This window comes from Aspergillus eucalypticola (assembly GCF_003184535.1).
Source record: "Aspergillus eucalypticola CBS 122712 chromosome Unknown BO83scaffold_35, whole genome shotgun sequence".
NCBI lineage: Eukaryota > Fungi > Ascomycota > Eurotiomycetes > Eurotiales > Aspergillaceae > Aspergillus > Aspergillus eucalypticola.
Window position 1 is genome coordinate 197,936 of NW_020290309.1, and position 14,518 is coordinate 212,453.

Below are 14,518 nucleotides of genomic sequence, written 5' to 3' on the forward strand. Positions count from 1 at the left end.
TACTGTTCCTTCCGTTAATCTTGCTACCAAGATGGATCTCATAAGTTTCCTAAAGGACAGTCTTTGAATCTTCTATATAAGTAATCCTGGAAAACAAACAAAAGAGTGAAAGGTACTGGCTTTATGCTTCTAATCTGTTTGTTGTTGAGATTATAATATGACAAGGATACTAGATCACGTTATTTCCGACCAGGCACCGCTGATCAAGGATGCAATGAGTTTGCAACCTCCACTCTCACCTTTAACACAACATAATGGCTACCACCATCACACTACCATACTATGCCTCTGACATTCCTTGCCCGCTACCCACAACTTCAGAGATCGATGCAGCACCCGACATATCCTCGGAGTATGGAGGCCGAAGAATCGTTGAGATCGGAGACCTCTCTGGTAGTGAAGTTCGGAAAAGGCGTGGACCTTATCGAAGGAGAGAACATGTTATTTGTTCAAGGAAACACCAGCATACGAGTCCCTCGAGTCTATACACTTTACTCGGATCCATATACGGGCAAGAACTACATCGTTATGGGAAAGATGCCTGGTCAAACTCTTCTGTCCCTGTGGCCACAGCTAAGCCCATCGGAGAAGGAGATTATCGTCACTACGCTTTATAACTACTTCAACGAGCTACGAAGTTTACCGCCGCCAGATTACTACGGTAGCTTGGGCGGATGATGCCTTCTTGATGGAATATTCTGGACCAGCGATCCTGAACCAGCAATTTATGGACCTTTCACATCGGAAAGTGCTCTTATCGAGGCAATGGCGCGGAAATATACCTACGATGGTCGGCCGCGTTTCAGAGCTGAGTTCTACCGCCAGTGTCTACCGCGTTTGCTCCGTAGCAGTGGTCCGACGTTCACCCATGGTGATCTTCAGCGGAAGAATATACAGGTCCATAGGGTGTTAGATGAAAGTGGTGGGAATGGAGATGGCATTCCAAAGCTAGAAGTTACTATTCTTGACTGGGAATTGTCGGGTTGGTATCCAAGCTACTGGGAGTATTGTCTTGCTGTCTGCGCGCTACGGGTGGGATGATGACTGGTGTCTTTGGATTGAGAAAGTGCTGGATCCTTTTATAGCGGAATCTGCGTGGTTTCAAGCGATTCGGCTGGAACTGTGGTCTTAGAGAGCGTATTTTTCATGGAAAATTTCTCGATCGGAAATCGCATACCGCAGCGAAACGCCACGCGTAGTGAGTAAATGTCCAATACGGGCGCATAAAGGGGTAACCACTGTCACGTCACACAGCATTGGAGATACTCTTCTCCGACAGGGGGTCAATAGATCAAACCTCCCTCCGTAGTCAGTTGGCAGGGCGGTCTACTCAATATGATCAACGGAATGACAAATAACTATACTGCTCTGTGCGATCTTGGACCCTCCGCCCTTGCAACGTTGGGACTCCCAACCCTGTGAGAGCCTTGACGACAACAGAATGTGCACGGCAGTCAACAGTCGCCTCCCACAAGGATCTTTTCCGCTACACTTCCCGAGATGGCTGTAAGTGCTATGATATTAGTATCCAAAGTAATACCAGTCAGGCTAATATCTTGTAGTTTCAATGAAAACCTGCGTCTAGCAGAACGCTTCCTCGAATTTGATGTGCTTGCGCTTCAAAACATCGTTTCTAGTGCATCTAGTCATTCAATATCCGAACTCCAATCCTTTACTAGGTTATCAGAGGGTGGATACAACCGCGTGTTTGAGGCTACCTTTAGCGATGGTAAAAGTGTTCCCGCGTGACTACCTCATCCAAGTACAGTGCCAGAGCATCACACAGTAGCGAGCGAAGAAGGGACTCTGGGCTACCTTCGCCTACATGGGCTTCGCACACCAGAGGTATATGCCTGGTGCTCAACGAAAGCTAATCCAATTGGAGCTGAGTATATCATCATGGAGAAGTTGGATGGTACTCCTCTCGGCAATAAATGGTTTTCATTGGGCCCAAAAGAGCAGTATAAAATTATGACACAAATAGTTGAATGGGAGACGCGTTTGATGTCATTGAACTTTCCTGCCTCTGGGAGCCTCTACTATTCGGATCTCCCATCCGGAAGGAGGACAAAGCTAGACGATCTGGACGGCATGGCGTTCTGTGTAGGTCCAATAGCTCATTATAGTTGGTGGCATGGTGAAAGAGGCATTATGGATGTTGATCGCGGACCCTGTGGGTGAATCTATCAGGTATCATAAGACTTACAACACTAACTTCACCGGGAGAAAAGGGCCATCATCAGTCGACATCTTCCGAGCAGTTGGCGAACGTGAACTAACCTGGGCCAAAGCCTATGCAAAGCCTCGCTTGCCCTATGAGCGGCTTTATAGGGAGATTTTCAAAACCAAGCGTGTCTCACCAGGTACCCACGTTACAGATCTTGTCAATTACCTTGAAATGGTACCCAGTTCAGGTTATTGCAATTCATCCTTGGATGACCAGTCATGCGCCACCCCGACCTACAGCCAAACAATATACTCGTGTCTGACACGATTGAAATAACTGGCCTTATAGACTGGCAGCATTGTGCGATTCTCCCTCTCGGTATTGTTTCTGGGATTCCAGCTCACTTCCAGAACTATGGCGACCCAGAGTCAGAACTACTTAAACAACCTTAGCCTAATGTGCCCTATGATTACGAATTCCTGACACCGTCCGAGCAAAATTCAGTTAAGGAAATTCATCGCAGAAGAGTGATTCATTTCCTCTACGCCGCCCTGACTAACAGACTAAATCAATGTCATTACGACGCTATCTTTGACTAGTCAGTTATACTCCGACAACGCCTTTTCCTGAGTGCCGGCACACCTTGGGAGGGAGACTCGGTATCACTGCGTGCTGAGCTCATTCGCTCAATATCGAACTGGTCGGCGGTCGTCGAATCTACTCACGTTGCTCCGCCGGTGGACTATCCAGAAGACGTTGTCCGGGAGACTGTTGGCTTGGATGCGCAGCAGAGAGAGGCTGATGTGGCAATGGAACAGGTACGACATGCTTTAGGGATCGATAATATGGGCTGGGTACCGAATGAAGATTATGAGGCTGCGAGAAGACTGGCATCGGAGATAAAGAGTAAAATGCTTGAAGCGGCAGAGACTCGTGATGAAGTTGTCGCTATCCGAGATCATTTCCCTTTTGATGATTTCGATGAAGGGGCTTAAGGCAATGTTTGAGAAGTTAGTAAAATTGTAAGGAGATTCGTTGCTGGCTGATGCAGCAATGGGCCTGACTATACCCTGAGCTGTTAGTTTGAAAGCATGATTCGACGGCAGCTCAGATACTTAATGCATATATTAACCAAAATGTATAGATTCTGGGTGTAGCATAATACTAGACGATTATTGACCCAAAAATGTCAGATCTCCATAAAAGAGCCCTGCCGCGCCGTGGGAGGGGTGCGGGAAGAAGAATTGGTGAAAAAAAGAATGACCAGACTGGGGCTCGATCCCAGGACCTTATCGGTGTTAACGATACGTGATAACCAACTACACCATCCGGCCAATTCTATACATGTGAGTAAATTGTTACGCAATATGAAAGGGTAAAGATTTAGTGGTGGAGCGTAGCATCGGGCACAAGGAATCCTTTGATCGTTTGGTTCATAAAAAAAAAGCCGCCATGTCCAGAGCCTTTTTTACTGCGGTCAACATTTGACCAAATGGTTGGAGTATAGCAAGATGTACTTCCATCAGATTAGAAAGGGGGCAGTGAAGTGATATGGGACAGGAGGTGCAGTAAAGTTAAGGTGTTTCAAGAGGGCTTCTGCTAAAACGTATATCAGAAAGTTGGGGATATTTAATCTACTTAATACTATACAAAGAAGTTCAAAAATTGCCCAATCTTGGAAGACTGGTCAGCTTACCGAACATCTAGGTATCGTAATGATAGCAACGGCCCTATACACCGGTCTCATACCCACCCCGCGCGGATAAGGCGAAGATCCTCAGTGCTCGATTCAAGCCTGTTGATGGTCGAGCTCGCACCCATCATGTATATGAAGATGGCACGGGTACCTTCGGAAAGGATGGTGTTCGTGAGTATTTAACTGCTCCCACGCGGAGGGCTTGGGAAACACTTGGAAAGTTAGGTCAGAGTTAGATTGCATTTAGACATTCTAAATTGCTTTCATAGCCGTGATACCTGATCTTGCTCTGTTCTCCTGTGGTGCGGATTTGACATCGTAGAGTCTCAACTTTTCTCCCTGGAATCGAACTCATGTTCATATTGTCTTGCATCCCACTCAGTCCAACCCGCTTGGTCTCTGAGTAGCTTTGCTGCACCGAATTCGGCATTCTTTTCTGCCAGTTTAACTGCTCGAATGTATTGGCGGCGGCCACTTGCCACAATTGATGCACCTTCATTCAGAAGCAACTGCAGCATATCAATGCGACCATGTTCCGCAGCCCCCTCCAATGCTGTTCTGCCATTTACCAAGGACTTTTTTGCGTTGACGTCGGCTCCCTTTGCCAGTAGTTTGCGAGCGATAGCGATGTATCCTTTGATTGCAGCAAATTGGAGCGCTGTCCCGCATTGAACATCAGCCGCACACTGATTAGGATCTGCTCCAGCGTCCAAAAGCATGTCCACTATTTGAACATTTCCACCTTCCACCGCGGATTGTAATGCCGTCCTTCCAAACTGAGACGAGACTGGTCGGTTGACATCTGCCCCTGCGTCAAGGAGGACCTTTACAATGTGCCTGTTTCCGGTGTTCACTGCAGCGCAGAGGATGGGTTTCTTAAAGCCACCTTGCTTGGCTCCACCCCACAATAAGCTCCATTCACAATCAGCACCGAGAGCAACCAGGCGTCTAGTTAGAGAGATATCCTGCCTCTTGATGGCGAGCCAAAGTGGCGGATAGGAGCGAGAACTAATCCGGATCGCCTGATTCACATCCGCACCGGCATCCAATAAATCCTGTACCGCGGATTTGTGACGGTAATGCAGAGCTGTGGTGAGCGCTCGTCCTTTTTCAACCGCAGTCCATGTTCGAGAATGTAGAAGGGTCCTAAGTGACGCACCATTTCGCCAAATGACTGCTCTCTCAAGGATAGAATCGAGAACTTCGCAGTCGATGACTCCGTCCAGCTGGTACAGGAAAATATTGTCCAGAAATCCGCTAGCAACAACTTTGCCTCCGGGGTCAAGACCAATTTCTAAAAAGCGCCGCACAAGAAAAACAAGGTGATCATATTGTAAAGCCTTCTGGAAGGCATTTGGGACAGCACAAGGCTGCTGTGACAAATTGTCCAAAAGCAGTTGAAGAATTCCAAAATGTTGCGAACCGCATCGATAATCCTCGACTGCTGCTGTCAGTTCAAGATCTCCGATGCTTGCTCCTCGTAAAATCAAAAGCTTTGCCAATGAAAAGCTCTCTGGGAAACGTAAGTAAAAAATTGCAGCTGCAAGCGGAGATAGGCAAACAGGGGCGTAATCCAAAAGCCTCCAGTACGGCCCAAACCCAACACGCTGACGTGAACACTTTGACATCATCGAAAATGGCTTAAGACCGACATTTTTAGGCTGCTTGTCGACATTACGATCGAGCAAATATCGGACAAGGCCATTATCGCTTCTCCGCGACATCCTAATGGCAGACACGAGTATCGGTTGACCATAGCGATGGAGGATTTGAGGCAGCAGCCCAAGCTGTTCCAAGTACATTGCAGTTTCCAAGTTTCCGATTTGAATCAGGCTTTTTCCAGTTCTTGTCGCTCCAGCTTGGAGAAGAGATCCAACCATTTCGCAGTGGCCACCTACTATGGCTGCGCCGAGGATGGTGTCTGGGACCTTGTCGTAAAAAGTTTCATTCTTCCTTGCGCCCCAACTCAATAGGGAAATTGCAGTGTCGAGATTGTTCATCTCCACAGTTTTGTACAGTATGGAGGTATAGTAATCCTCCATCTGAGTTGGCTCTACTCTGGACCCATAGGAGATGAGCAGTCTGGAAGTTTTGAGATCGTTCCGCTCAAGAGCCCGTTGTACGAGGTTCATACCTTGGAATTTATCACCAGTAGAGACTTCTGCACCCGCGGATAACAGACGCCGTGTGATATTGATGTCACCATATTCAACCGATAAGACGAGTGGGGGGGCGTAGTTACCTGATGCCTCTTGGTGGTTGATATTTGGATGGGTATCCAAAAGAAGACTGATTATGTCGTTGTTGCCTTTTCTTATCGCGAGTCCAAGTGTGGTTGACTTGACAATCCGGTTTCCACGGAACTCAACGTGTTGGATTGCGTCAACATCCGCGCCTAAGGCAAGCAGATATTGTGTCAGAGACACATCGTTTCGGTCCACAGCAAGCCCGAGGATCGAAAGGTCCTGTGAACCACCGCTTCGTTTGTTAATATTGGGGTCAATATCAAGGAGCATAGAGAAAAGGCCTGGGGTTCCCGTCTTAATTGCGGCGCTTAATGCCTCTCCTGGTATAGGAATATTTCGACCCAGAAATAGTTTGATGAGCTCATTATTTCTTGAGCGGATTGCTTCACAGAGCGCCCTTTCTAGGATTTTGACATCCTTGAGCCCAGAACCATATGATAGGAACAAGTTGCACATGTCCAAAGCCGCTCGGGAGTCTCTGAAGTTGGAAGCCAGCATCAAAGGTCGCACGGGATATCCATCATGAATAATCGGTATATCAGGACTCATACCAGCTTCCAAAGCCATCCGAACTATCCTTACGTCCTGGGATCTCACCGCACTTGCAAAAAGCTTGTGCGATATAGCATGTGCTGTTGCCCCGGGGAGGGAAAGTAGATATTTTAGGTTGTTGACGGTATCCAGGCCCGATTGATAGAATGTTGCCATGATCGTTTGATCTTCCTTGCTAGTCCTAGGCCCTCCTCGCTTTTTATCATGAAAATAGGCATTCGTCTCATAATCGGAGTCATCATCCGTCTCGTCATCCGAGTATACTTCCAAGAATTCTCGTATATTTGATTGCCCAGAATCATCATCAGGCTCAGAGACTTTAAAACTGTTGGAAAGCAGGAAAAGTGCAACTTGTAAGCGCTCCACGGCATCACTGCCACCTCTGAGACCGCAAAGTCTTTCTGCTATGTAAAGGTTTTGACCTTCGTGTTGTTCAGGCATTATTGAGCTCAGAGCTGCTGCTACCCTGGAGCTATTGCGTCCGGTGCGCAGCACTTTGGCATGATTATTGATCATAAGCGAGCCGAGAGAATCAATGAGACCACGTTCTATGATTTGGGAAAATAGGTCCTTTTCCCGAATCCCTGGAAGATGTTCCAGTGAAATAGATGGGTTGCCTACATCATGTTAATGTTAATCAATCTCACACAGTATTTGTTGAATGTGAGTCTTACTCGGGACGTTTTGTAATCTGCTTAGCGCAGGTATGGAGAAAATGAACCATGGGAGATTCTGTGGCCATGTAATTTGGAAGATCGACGGACCAGGGGAGCACACAATAAGTCCTTCAGGTGTTGGGGACAATGGTTCTATGTTGTTGTGTCAATCATCTGAGTTGAGCATCCTTAACTAAATTCTGGACAGGCTCACCTCGACGATACTTGTCAATCTCTCTCTGAAATCCCTGACGATGAATCTCAAACTGAACTGTTTTTGAATCGTAATAGACCCCATCGAACCAGACTTCGAGATTCTGTCCTTCAGCTGCCCTCTTTTGTATTTCCCGGTTGACGTGTCTCCACTTGAGAGCGCCCATGCGATATTTCTTGAAACCCCATTTCTTAAATCTTGCCGTGTATTGATTTTTCCTGCACAATGTGAGATTCTGACCGGCTTAAGTCCATAGGAGCGTCGGAGTGCATACGTTTTGCGAAAGCCATGTGTTGTTTCCATGAATTGCAAGACCTCCTCTAGCTTTTTGTTCTCTCTGATGTAAAGGCGTTCGATCTCTGCCTTGTGAGCCTCCCATTCTGCATCTGCCATGGTAACATTCAGGAATAAGAGTCTATCAAATGGCAGAGTTGAGGAGCACAGAAGTCAAAGATCGCATCCGGAGTTGACTCAAATATTCTACGTTGGAACCTTCTATGTATTTATTTGCGGGTGATTTAGGGCGGGGATAAGGCTGAGCGAGGTATTCGGAGGCTGTAAACCCCTGATTTCCACGTCATCACCGCCACATTGTTGCCAAAGTATGCACACTATGCGGCCCGAGGAATCCTGATTGGATATAATCAAAATTTGGTGAGGTGAGGATGCGCCCCGCTCACCTTGTTTGACATGCTATGATCGGGCAAGCGTCTAGAGCCCTGTGGCTGGACGCAAGAGAATCCCATTCAGTGATTAGCTGAAATCCAAATTTGGGGTCCACTACGCTGATCGGCGCGATCAGCCCCAACCCTCGTCATGCAAGACGAATCTCCATAGTCCTTCTTTAATCTAGAGCGGGATGAAGATAGAATACGCTGATTGGTTCTCATCCAATTTGTGATGAGGCACGAAACGTTCACTGACAAGAACAATATCTTGAAAAGTCTACTGTGGTAAACGAACTGTTCGCCCAGGGCATCAACGCCCTAATAGTGTTGTATATAAGTCCCCTTTCTGTTCATAGTATATCTTCAAACATTTTGTTCCTCAAAGCAACAACGCTCTCCAGCTTCGAAAACCTTTCGCTCTTCAGTTATCTCCTTGGCCTCAATCCCCTCTCAATACCTTGGTCATGTCGTGGACTCCGTTCGATATCGACAGGTGTGCGCCCGAGCTCTGGAGACAAGGCGCTGACCAGTTGGTTGGATGGCCCTTAGAATCCACACGAAATATTGCTCAGGATTCGCTCTTCCCGATATATGAGGAACAGGACAGTTCAACCATCAATCATTCAATGTTCAATCATTCCCTTCAGCCAACCTCAGTACCGCCCCTATTCGATTATACACAGGCCCCAGTGGTCTTTCAGGCTGATACGGGGACATCGAGCGAGATGGCTAATGTCATGTTGTCTGGGTGCTATCAATACGACGGCAGACCCATACAAAACGCCGACCAATTTCCGATATTGGATCAATCCCTAATGCACAATGTCGATCAGAACGGTTGTATATATCAAATGCCGATGTCGGAAGTCCACAATATATCTCCCAAGAAACCCAAGGCTTGGTATTTTCTTCTTGCTTTGTCATCCTCCTCAGCTTCGCTGACTATTTTATAGTATCAAATGCGTATGGAAAGGCTGCAAATACAGTGGTGGTTTCAAAAGCAAAGCCTCATTGAACCGACACATTGAAACACAGCATGTTTCTCCCGGAAAATATCGATGCACAATCCGTGAGTGCCACAAATCAATCAACCGGAAGGATAACCTGCGGGAGCATTTGCGTCGGAAGCATCACATATATCTTTGAAGAAACTGGCTTTTGTTTTGTCAAGTGGGCTGGAGAATTGCCAATAGTAGTAATCAACACCATTTGACATGTTTGACCTTCACTCTTGAAAAATATAGCTTTACGAGGGCAGCATTTTAGACGAAATGAGGATATGAGTCAATAAAGAACGGGACAGAAGATGATTCAAAGTAAACCGAATCAGCATGAGTGAAAACTCTGTTGAAGTTTAAGGGTCCGTATTCATTCTGAAGCCACGAAGCACACAAAATCATGAGTATAAATATTGCCATTCTGAGTAAGAAACAATAATCGGAGGAGATGAAGATAGCAAGATCTTGCCTTCTTAGACAAACGCTGCGGCCGCCTTGTCTCTACAGTAGCGACCTCCAGATCATGCATCGATTGCTTCGTAGGAAGTCGACAGCACAGTCCTCATTCTATTCCGTCCAAAAGTGCCCTGTAGAATAGCTGGCTAGGTATCGGAGCTCTCTCAGAGCCTGGACGCGCCGGAGGTGCAGCCCAGGCAGGCTCTGATTTCAAACCTAGGCCCTTGGTCTGGTGAGTCGGTGTGAACGGGAATCTTCACGCCCACTCAGACCCTGGTGTAAGTATGATGTTGTTGTCGGCATCGGATCCGGGCAGTACGGGCAATCCTTGGGTGCTAGAGTCGCATTCCTCGTAGTGAATGACTACGGGGTTCAAAGGCGAGCCAAAAGGTTCTGAATCACAAATCATTATAGGGCTGCCTTCAGAGCCGAGATCGCCAACTTTATGAGAAATACATATAAATACGCAGAGTTGCCGAATCGAAGGACAAGCAGCCTGATATTTATTTAGTTCATTGAATCAATCAATGGCTTGCGTGAATATGGGGTCCGCGTGAGGAGGCCGCGATGAAGGGGGTTATATAGAACCGGTCGGGCGTCGGCGCTAAACCGCATATAGTAATTCAATGTTGCGACCGGAGAAGCCCTTATTTTAGATTCTTATCACTAAACAAACATTTGACGGAGGACGTGGGTCATCACTTCCTTTCAAAGCTTACAAGCACAGTCTAACCCTAAAACTAACGCTTCTTTCTTCTAAGTTACGTTTATCTTCATCGAAATTCATTCCTTGAGCCTCGCAGCAGAACTAGTGCTGGCTCCAGTGCTGCATTCCCCTTAAAGCGGTCGGCCTTACTTATATAGTATGTCCGCTTACACCATCATCATTGAGCAACATTTCGATCATCAGATCTTATCGAATCGGCTGCTACTGATGAGTAGTAATATTGGCTAATTCTAGAAATACTACTAGTACAACATGTCTTCTACAGCGAAGCCGTGCGTAACTTCCAATTGTCACAACAAACGATTCTGTGCTGACGTGATACCACGACTCATTAGAACCACGCTAAAGTAGCCTTGCATGTCTACAGCTCCTGCGAGATCCTACCCCCACCTCGGAAAACAAGATCATGAGGTCGGTTGAGAGGGAGGGAATTGCGGAGAGGTCCGAATAGATGACTCTCATCCCTGAATACCAATACTATGTCCATCTACTAATTATCTGATTTCATTACAGTTCCTGCGCGGCATATGCAGTGGCTGAATTACCATCTCGACAAATTCTGTCGCCTGTCACTTCTTATGACCCGGCGACTAGTACGACTAAGCACCCGGAATTCCTTCAGCCAAACAGGTCGATCGACACCCGCTAGTGGTATTTAGGGGCCCCCTCTGGCTCCCGCTCCTTCTCTCGTGCTTGCTATTCGAAAGCAAATCCAGAACACTCCACCCTAGTCACTGTCCAAGGATGGCCCAGATGCAACTCATCTTATCCAGCAAACACCGGAAGAGCACCGGGAAGAGATCTAGGACAGGTTGTCGTACCTGCCGGTAAGAAGGGAGCAATGCTTAGAAACTGATGGCCTGTGACACTAGCACTAACCGAGGACCTTCAATGCCCAGAATCCGACGCATCAAGTGTGATGAATCGCCAGGCCAATGCAACAACTGTGTCTCTGCTAGTTGGAAGTGCGATGGGTATGATGCGTACCGGTTGCCGCAGCGCCGCGGTCTACAGGACATAGGCACTCGACTTGGATGGATGATGACGTCGGATGAACACCGTTGTTACTCCTATTTTCAATATCACTCTGTTACGAATCTGGCCGGGTTTTTCGATTCCCCGCTCTGGCAGCAGTTGGCCCTACAGATGTCTCGCGCTGATCCGGCTGTCTTTCATGCGGTGAATATGTTCAGTGCCGCGCACCAGGAGTCGGAAGGGCATGATATGCAGATGTCTGCACGGTCACGCGTTGGGAGCCAGCAGTATTATTTCTCTCTTCAACAGTCTACACGAGCCATAGCGCTCCTGAACCAGCGCCGGAACTCCCAGGACCCCCAGCTGCGCCAAACGATCCTCCTGTGCTGTCTTCTCTTTGTTCTCTGTGATGTGCTCGTGGCGCAATATGACAGTGCGTTTACGCATTTACACGGCGGTCTCCGTATTCTAAAAGAACTCGAGATTCATGGGAAGCTGGAGTCGGAGGTTGCGCCATCAATCATTGCTGCATTCCGTCGCCTGGATATACAGGCCTCGCTCTATGATACTCGATTTCCGATCCTACGCCTGGAGGACGGGACAAGATCCCCGCTCAAGTTATTCGAAGCACCAACAGGCGGCTTTACTACCCTCGGCCAGGTACGAGAGAAGATTGCGGTTTTATTTACAGCCGGTATACCCTTGATTGCTAAGAGCTGGAGCCTGAACGGTCCCAACATGGAGGCCAACTATGAGTCCCTCTACCTAAGCCAACGGCGACTGCTAGCTAGTTTCGCTGATTTTGACCCATATTTCAAGTCTTTTTGCGTAATGAAATATCATCAGTTGAGTGAGAAGGAGCAACTGGGAGCAGATATCGTGCACTTGCTTTACCTTGGTCATACTCTCACACTCAAAACTGTGTTGATCCGTGGTCCAGTGCCGAAGTCTTTGGTTCCGGAATTCCTTGCGCTACTGCAGGCCCATGAAGACAAGATTGAGAAGCTCAGGTCTGTCTCTGGCCTGGTAATGGACCATGTCATGATCGCCCACATGTACCTTGTGGCCACACAGTGCCCAGATATGGAGATTCGAATACGCGCTATTCGTCTTCTGCGGTCATGGCCACATTACGAGGGCCTGCACAGCTCCAATGTCACTGCTCTGATGGCATTGGGGGCACTCAGAAGGGACTTTCCCAATGAAAGCCAGGCCTTGTCAGTGTTGCAGACGACAGAAGCGGAGAATGAATTTCTCGTCGACTCCTTGAAATCTATCAAGACTGGTGTGAGAGAACTTACCATTCCGCTTTTTAGAATGTCTGAGCTGCCATCACGCCCATGATATGTAGTGAGCGATAAGTGTGGACTGCCGATAGGCATTGGTAGCTTCCTCTCCAGTCAAAGCCGGTGTTATCAATCAACACACGTCTCGAACTGTGGCACAGTGATTTCAAGGACAATTGAAAGAGCCCCCGGGGCCCATCTGACGCGCTTCGATTCTGTCCTTAGGATATCTCCGGGAAGTCCGACGGAGCTCGAGGGTCTTCTCCATTAAGCCCGAGTTGCAGGTCTGATGCCATCCCTTCACATTTGGCCCCGAATGAACTCGGTGCACGATGATAATGTCCCTAGTGTCGGATGGCTACGCCTTCAGTATTCTCCCCCTCTTGAAAGCGCAGCCCTACGCACCCTGGCGGATAAATTTTCTCGACAAAATCATGTGATGCGCTGTCTGGCTCCGCTCGGAGCCAGTTGCAACGATCTAAGCCCGAGGATTATCTCCACTGTCTCCCGCGGCCGAGTCTGCAGTGGGTCGACTTGTCTGCGATTAGGTTTCTGGGCAATTCTTAAGCTCTATATCTAGCCATCCTACACCCAACACATACGCAACCTCTCTATTCTCTTGTCACCCCGCCGCAAACATATTCACAATGCCCGTTCCATTCTCCTTTGCTGCCCCCTGCTATGACCGCATGGTCCCGCTCGCGACCGGTGAGGTCCGCCCGGCGGGGCTCGATCTGAACTTTGTCGAAGTCCAGCATCCCCGCGACGTGTTTGACCGCATGGTCCGAAACGGCGAGTTCGACGCCTCCGAACTCTCGAGTAGCGAATTCATCACCCGCCATGTCGCCGGCGATCAGACCTTTACTGCTATCCCGGCCTTTCCGCTCCGTACTTTCCGTCATGGATACATCGTCGTCAACACTGACCGCATCAAGTCACCTGCAGACTTGTCGGGGAAGCGCATTGGCGTGCAATTGTATACCATGACCGCTGCCGTCTGGATCCGTGGACTTTTAATGCACGAGTACGGCGTGGATCTGTCGAGCATCACCTGGATTGAGGGGCGGATGGACGCGCCCGGGGCTCATGGCAAGCCATCTGTCCTGATTCGGAGGGAAGGGGACAAGCCGCTGGCCAACATTGAAAAGAACAACAGTGGCAAATCTTTGAATCAGCTGCTAGCGGATGGGGAGATCGATGCGACCATCGGAGCAGAGGTTCCATCTTGTCTCTGGGACAATGCAAAAGCCCCTCATATTCAGCGCCTGTTTCCTAATTATAAGGAGGCCGAGAAGGAGTACTACCGAAAGACGGGCATCTTTCCCATCATGCACCTGGTCGCTATCCGAAGGGAAGTGTACGATCAGCACAAGTGGATTGCTACGAGCTTGTTCCAGGCGCTGAATGAGTCGAAGGAGTTGGTTCGCAAGAGAACCTACATGCCTGGTATGATCCGCTGTATGTTGCCGTGGCTGCGGGAGGCACTGGAAGAGACTGTCGAGGTGTTCGGGGAGGATTGCTGGCCGTATGGGGTTGAGAAAAACCGCAAGACTTTGGAGGCGCTGGTGCAGTATCTGTATGAGCAGGGAATGATTGAAAGGGTGGTTCCGGTTGAGGAGCTGTTTGCGCCAATTCAGGAGGCGCCGTTTGTGATTCATTAGTAGTCTGATAGTTGCCAGCACACATCACTCTGAGTGGCCTTAACACAGTGCAATAGAGGAGAATCTCATTGGCAGTGTCAACTCTTTCAAATTTTCTAGGAATACCCCTTATTGGTCTCGATATCTTTGTCATCTCATGACTTCCATAATGTTTCTTTTCGCACATTGTATCGTTGACAACGACCACAGCATAAGGGACCCTGGCGTAGCAGATCC

General features: G+C 48.3%; 5 protein-coding genes and 1 non-coding gene across 6 annotated transcripts; 4 read left to right on the forward strand and 2 right to left on the reverse strand.

Annotated features, from left to right (window-relative positions):
- The first annotated feature begins 234 nt into the window (after nt 1–234).
- BO83DRAFT_382497 (uncharacterized protein) lies at nt 235–1,138 on the forward strand. The gene has a single exon (XM_025532238.1). The coding sequence runs from the start codon at nt 283–285 to the stop codon at nt 676–678; it is 396 nt and encodes a 131-aa protein (XP_025383311.1). The 5' UTR covers nt 235–282; the 3' UTR covers nt 679–1,138.
- A 303-nt stretch (nt 1,139–1,441) lies between these two features.
- BO83DRAFT_393201 (uncharacterized protein) lies at nt 1,442–3,162 on the forward strand (the record flags this gene model as incomplete). The annotated part of the gene is made up of 6 exons (XM_025532970.1): nt 1,442–1,506; nt 1,563–1,729; nt 1,769–2,173; nt 2,232–2,401; nt 2,620–2,765; nt 2,799–3,162. The coding sequence occupies 6 exons, from the start codon at nt 1,442–1,444 to the stop codon at nt 3,160–3,162; spliced, it is 1,317 nt and encodes a 438-aa protein (XP_025383312.1).
- A 265-nt stretch (nt 3,163–3,427) lies between these two features.
- On the reverse strand, nt 3,428–3,501 carry BO83DRAFT_t249. The gene has a single exon. It is a non-coding gene; the product is annotated as a tRNA-Val (tRNA).
- Nucleotides 3,502–4,189: 688 nt separating this feature from the next.
- Nucleotides 4,190–7,924, reverse strand: BO83DRAFT_323839 (ankyrin; the record flags this gene model as incomplete). Its single annotated transcript, XM_025527953.1, has 7 exons — nt 4,190–4,665; nt 4,786–5,470; nt 5,537–6,856; nt 6,980–7,245; nt 7,309–7,470; nt 7,538–7,749; nt 7,806–7,924. The coding sequence occupies 7 exons, from the start codon at nt 7,922–7,924 to the stop codon at nt 4,190–4,192; spliced, it is 3,240 nt and encodes a 1,079-aa protein (XP_025383313.1).
- A 3,049-nt stretch (nt 7,925–10,973) lies between these two features.
- Nucleotides 10,974–12,994, forward strand: BO83DRAFT_155537 (Zn(II)2Cys6 transcription factor domain-containing protein). Its single transcript, XM_025526270.1, has 2 exons — nt 10,974–11,207; nt 11,264–12,994. Exon 2 carries the CDS (start codon nt 11,272–11,274, stop codon nt 12,697–12,699), a length of 1,428 nt encoding a protein of 475 aa, XP_025383314.1. The 5' UTR covers nt 10,974–11,207; nt 11,264–11,271; the 3' UTR covers nt 12,700–12,994.
- BO83DRAFT_155515 (dihydroxyphthalate decarboxylase) lies at nt 12,995–14,421 on the forward strand. The gene has a single exon (XM_025526269.1). It carries the CDS (start codon nt 13,289–13,291, stop codon nt 14,300–14,302), a length of 1,014 nt encoding a protein of 337 aa, XP_025383315.1. The 5' UTR covers nt 12,995–13,288; the 3' UTR covers nt 14,303–14,421.
- Nucleotides 14,422–14,518: the final 97 nt, after the last annotated feature.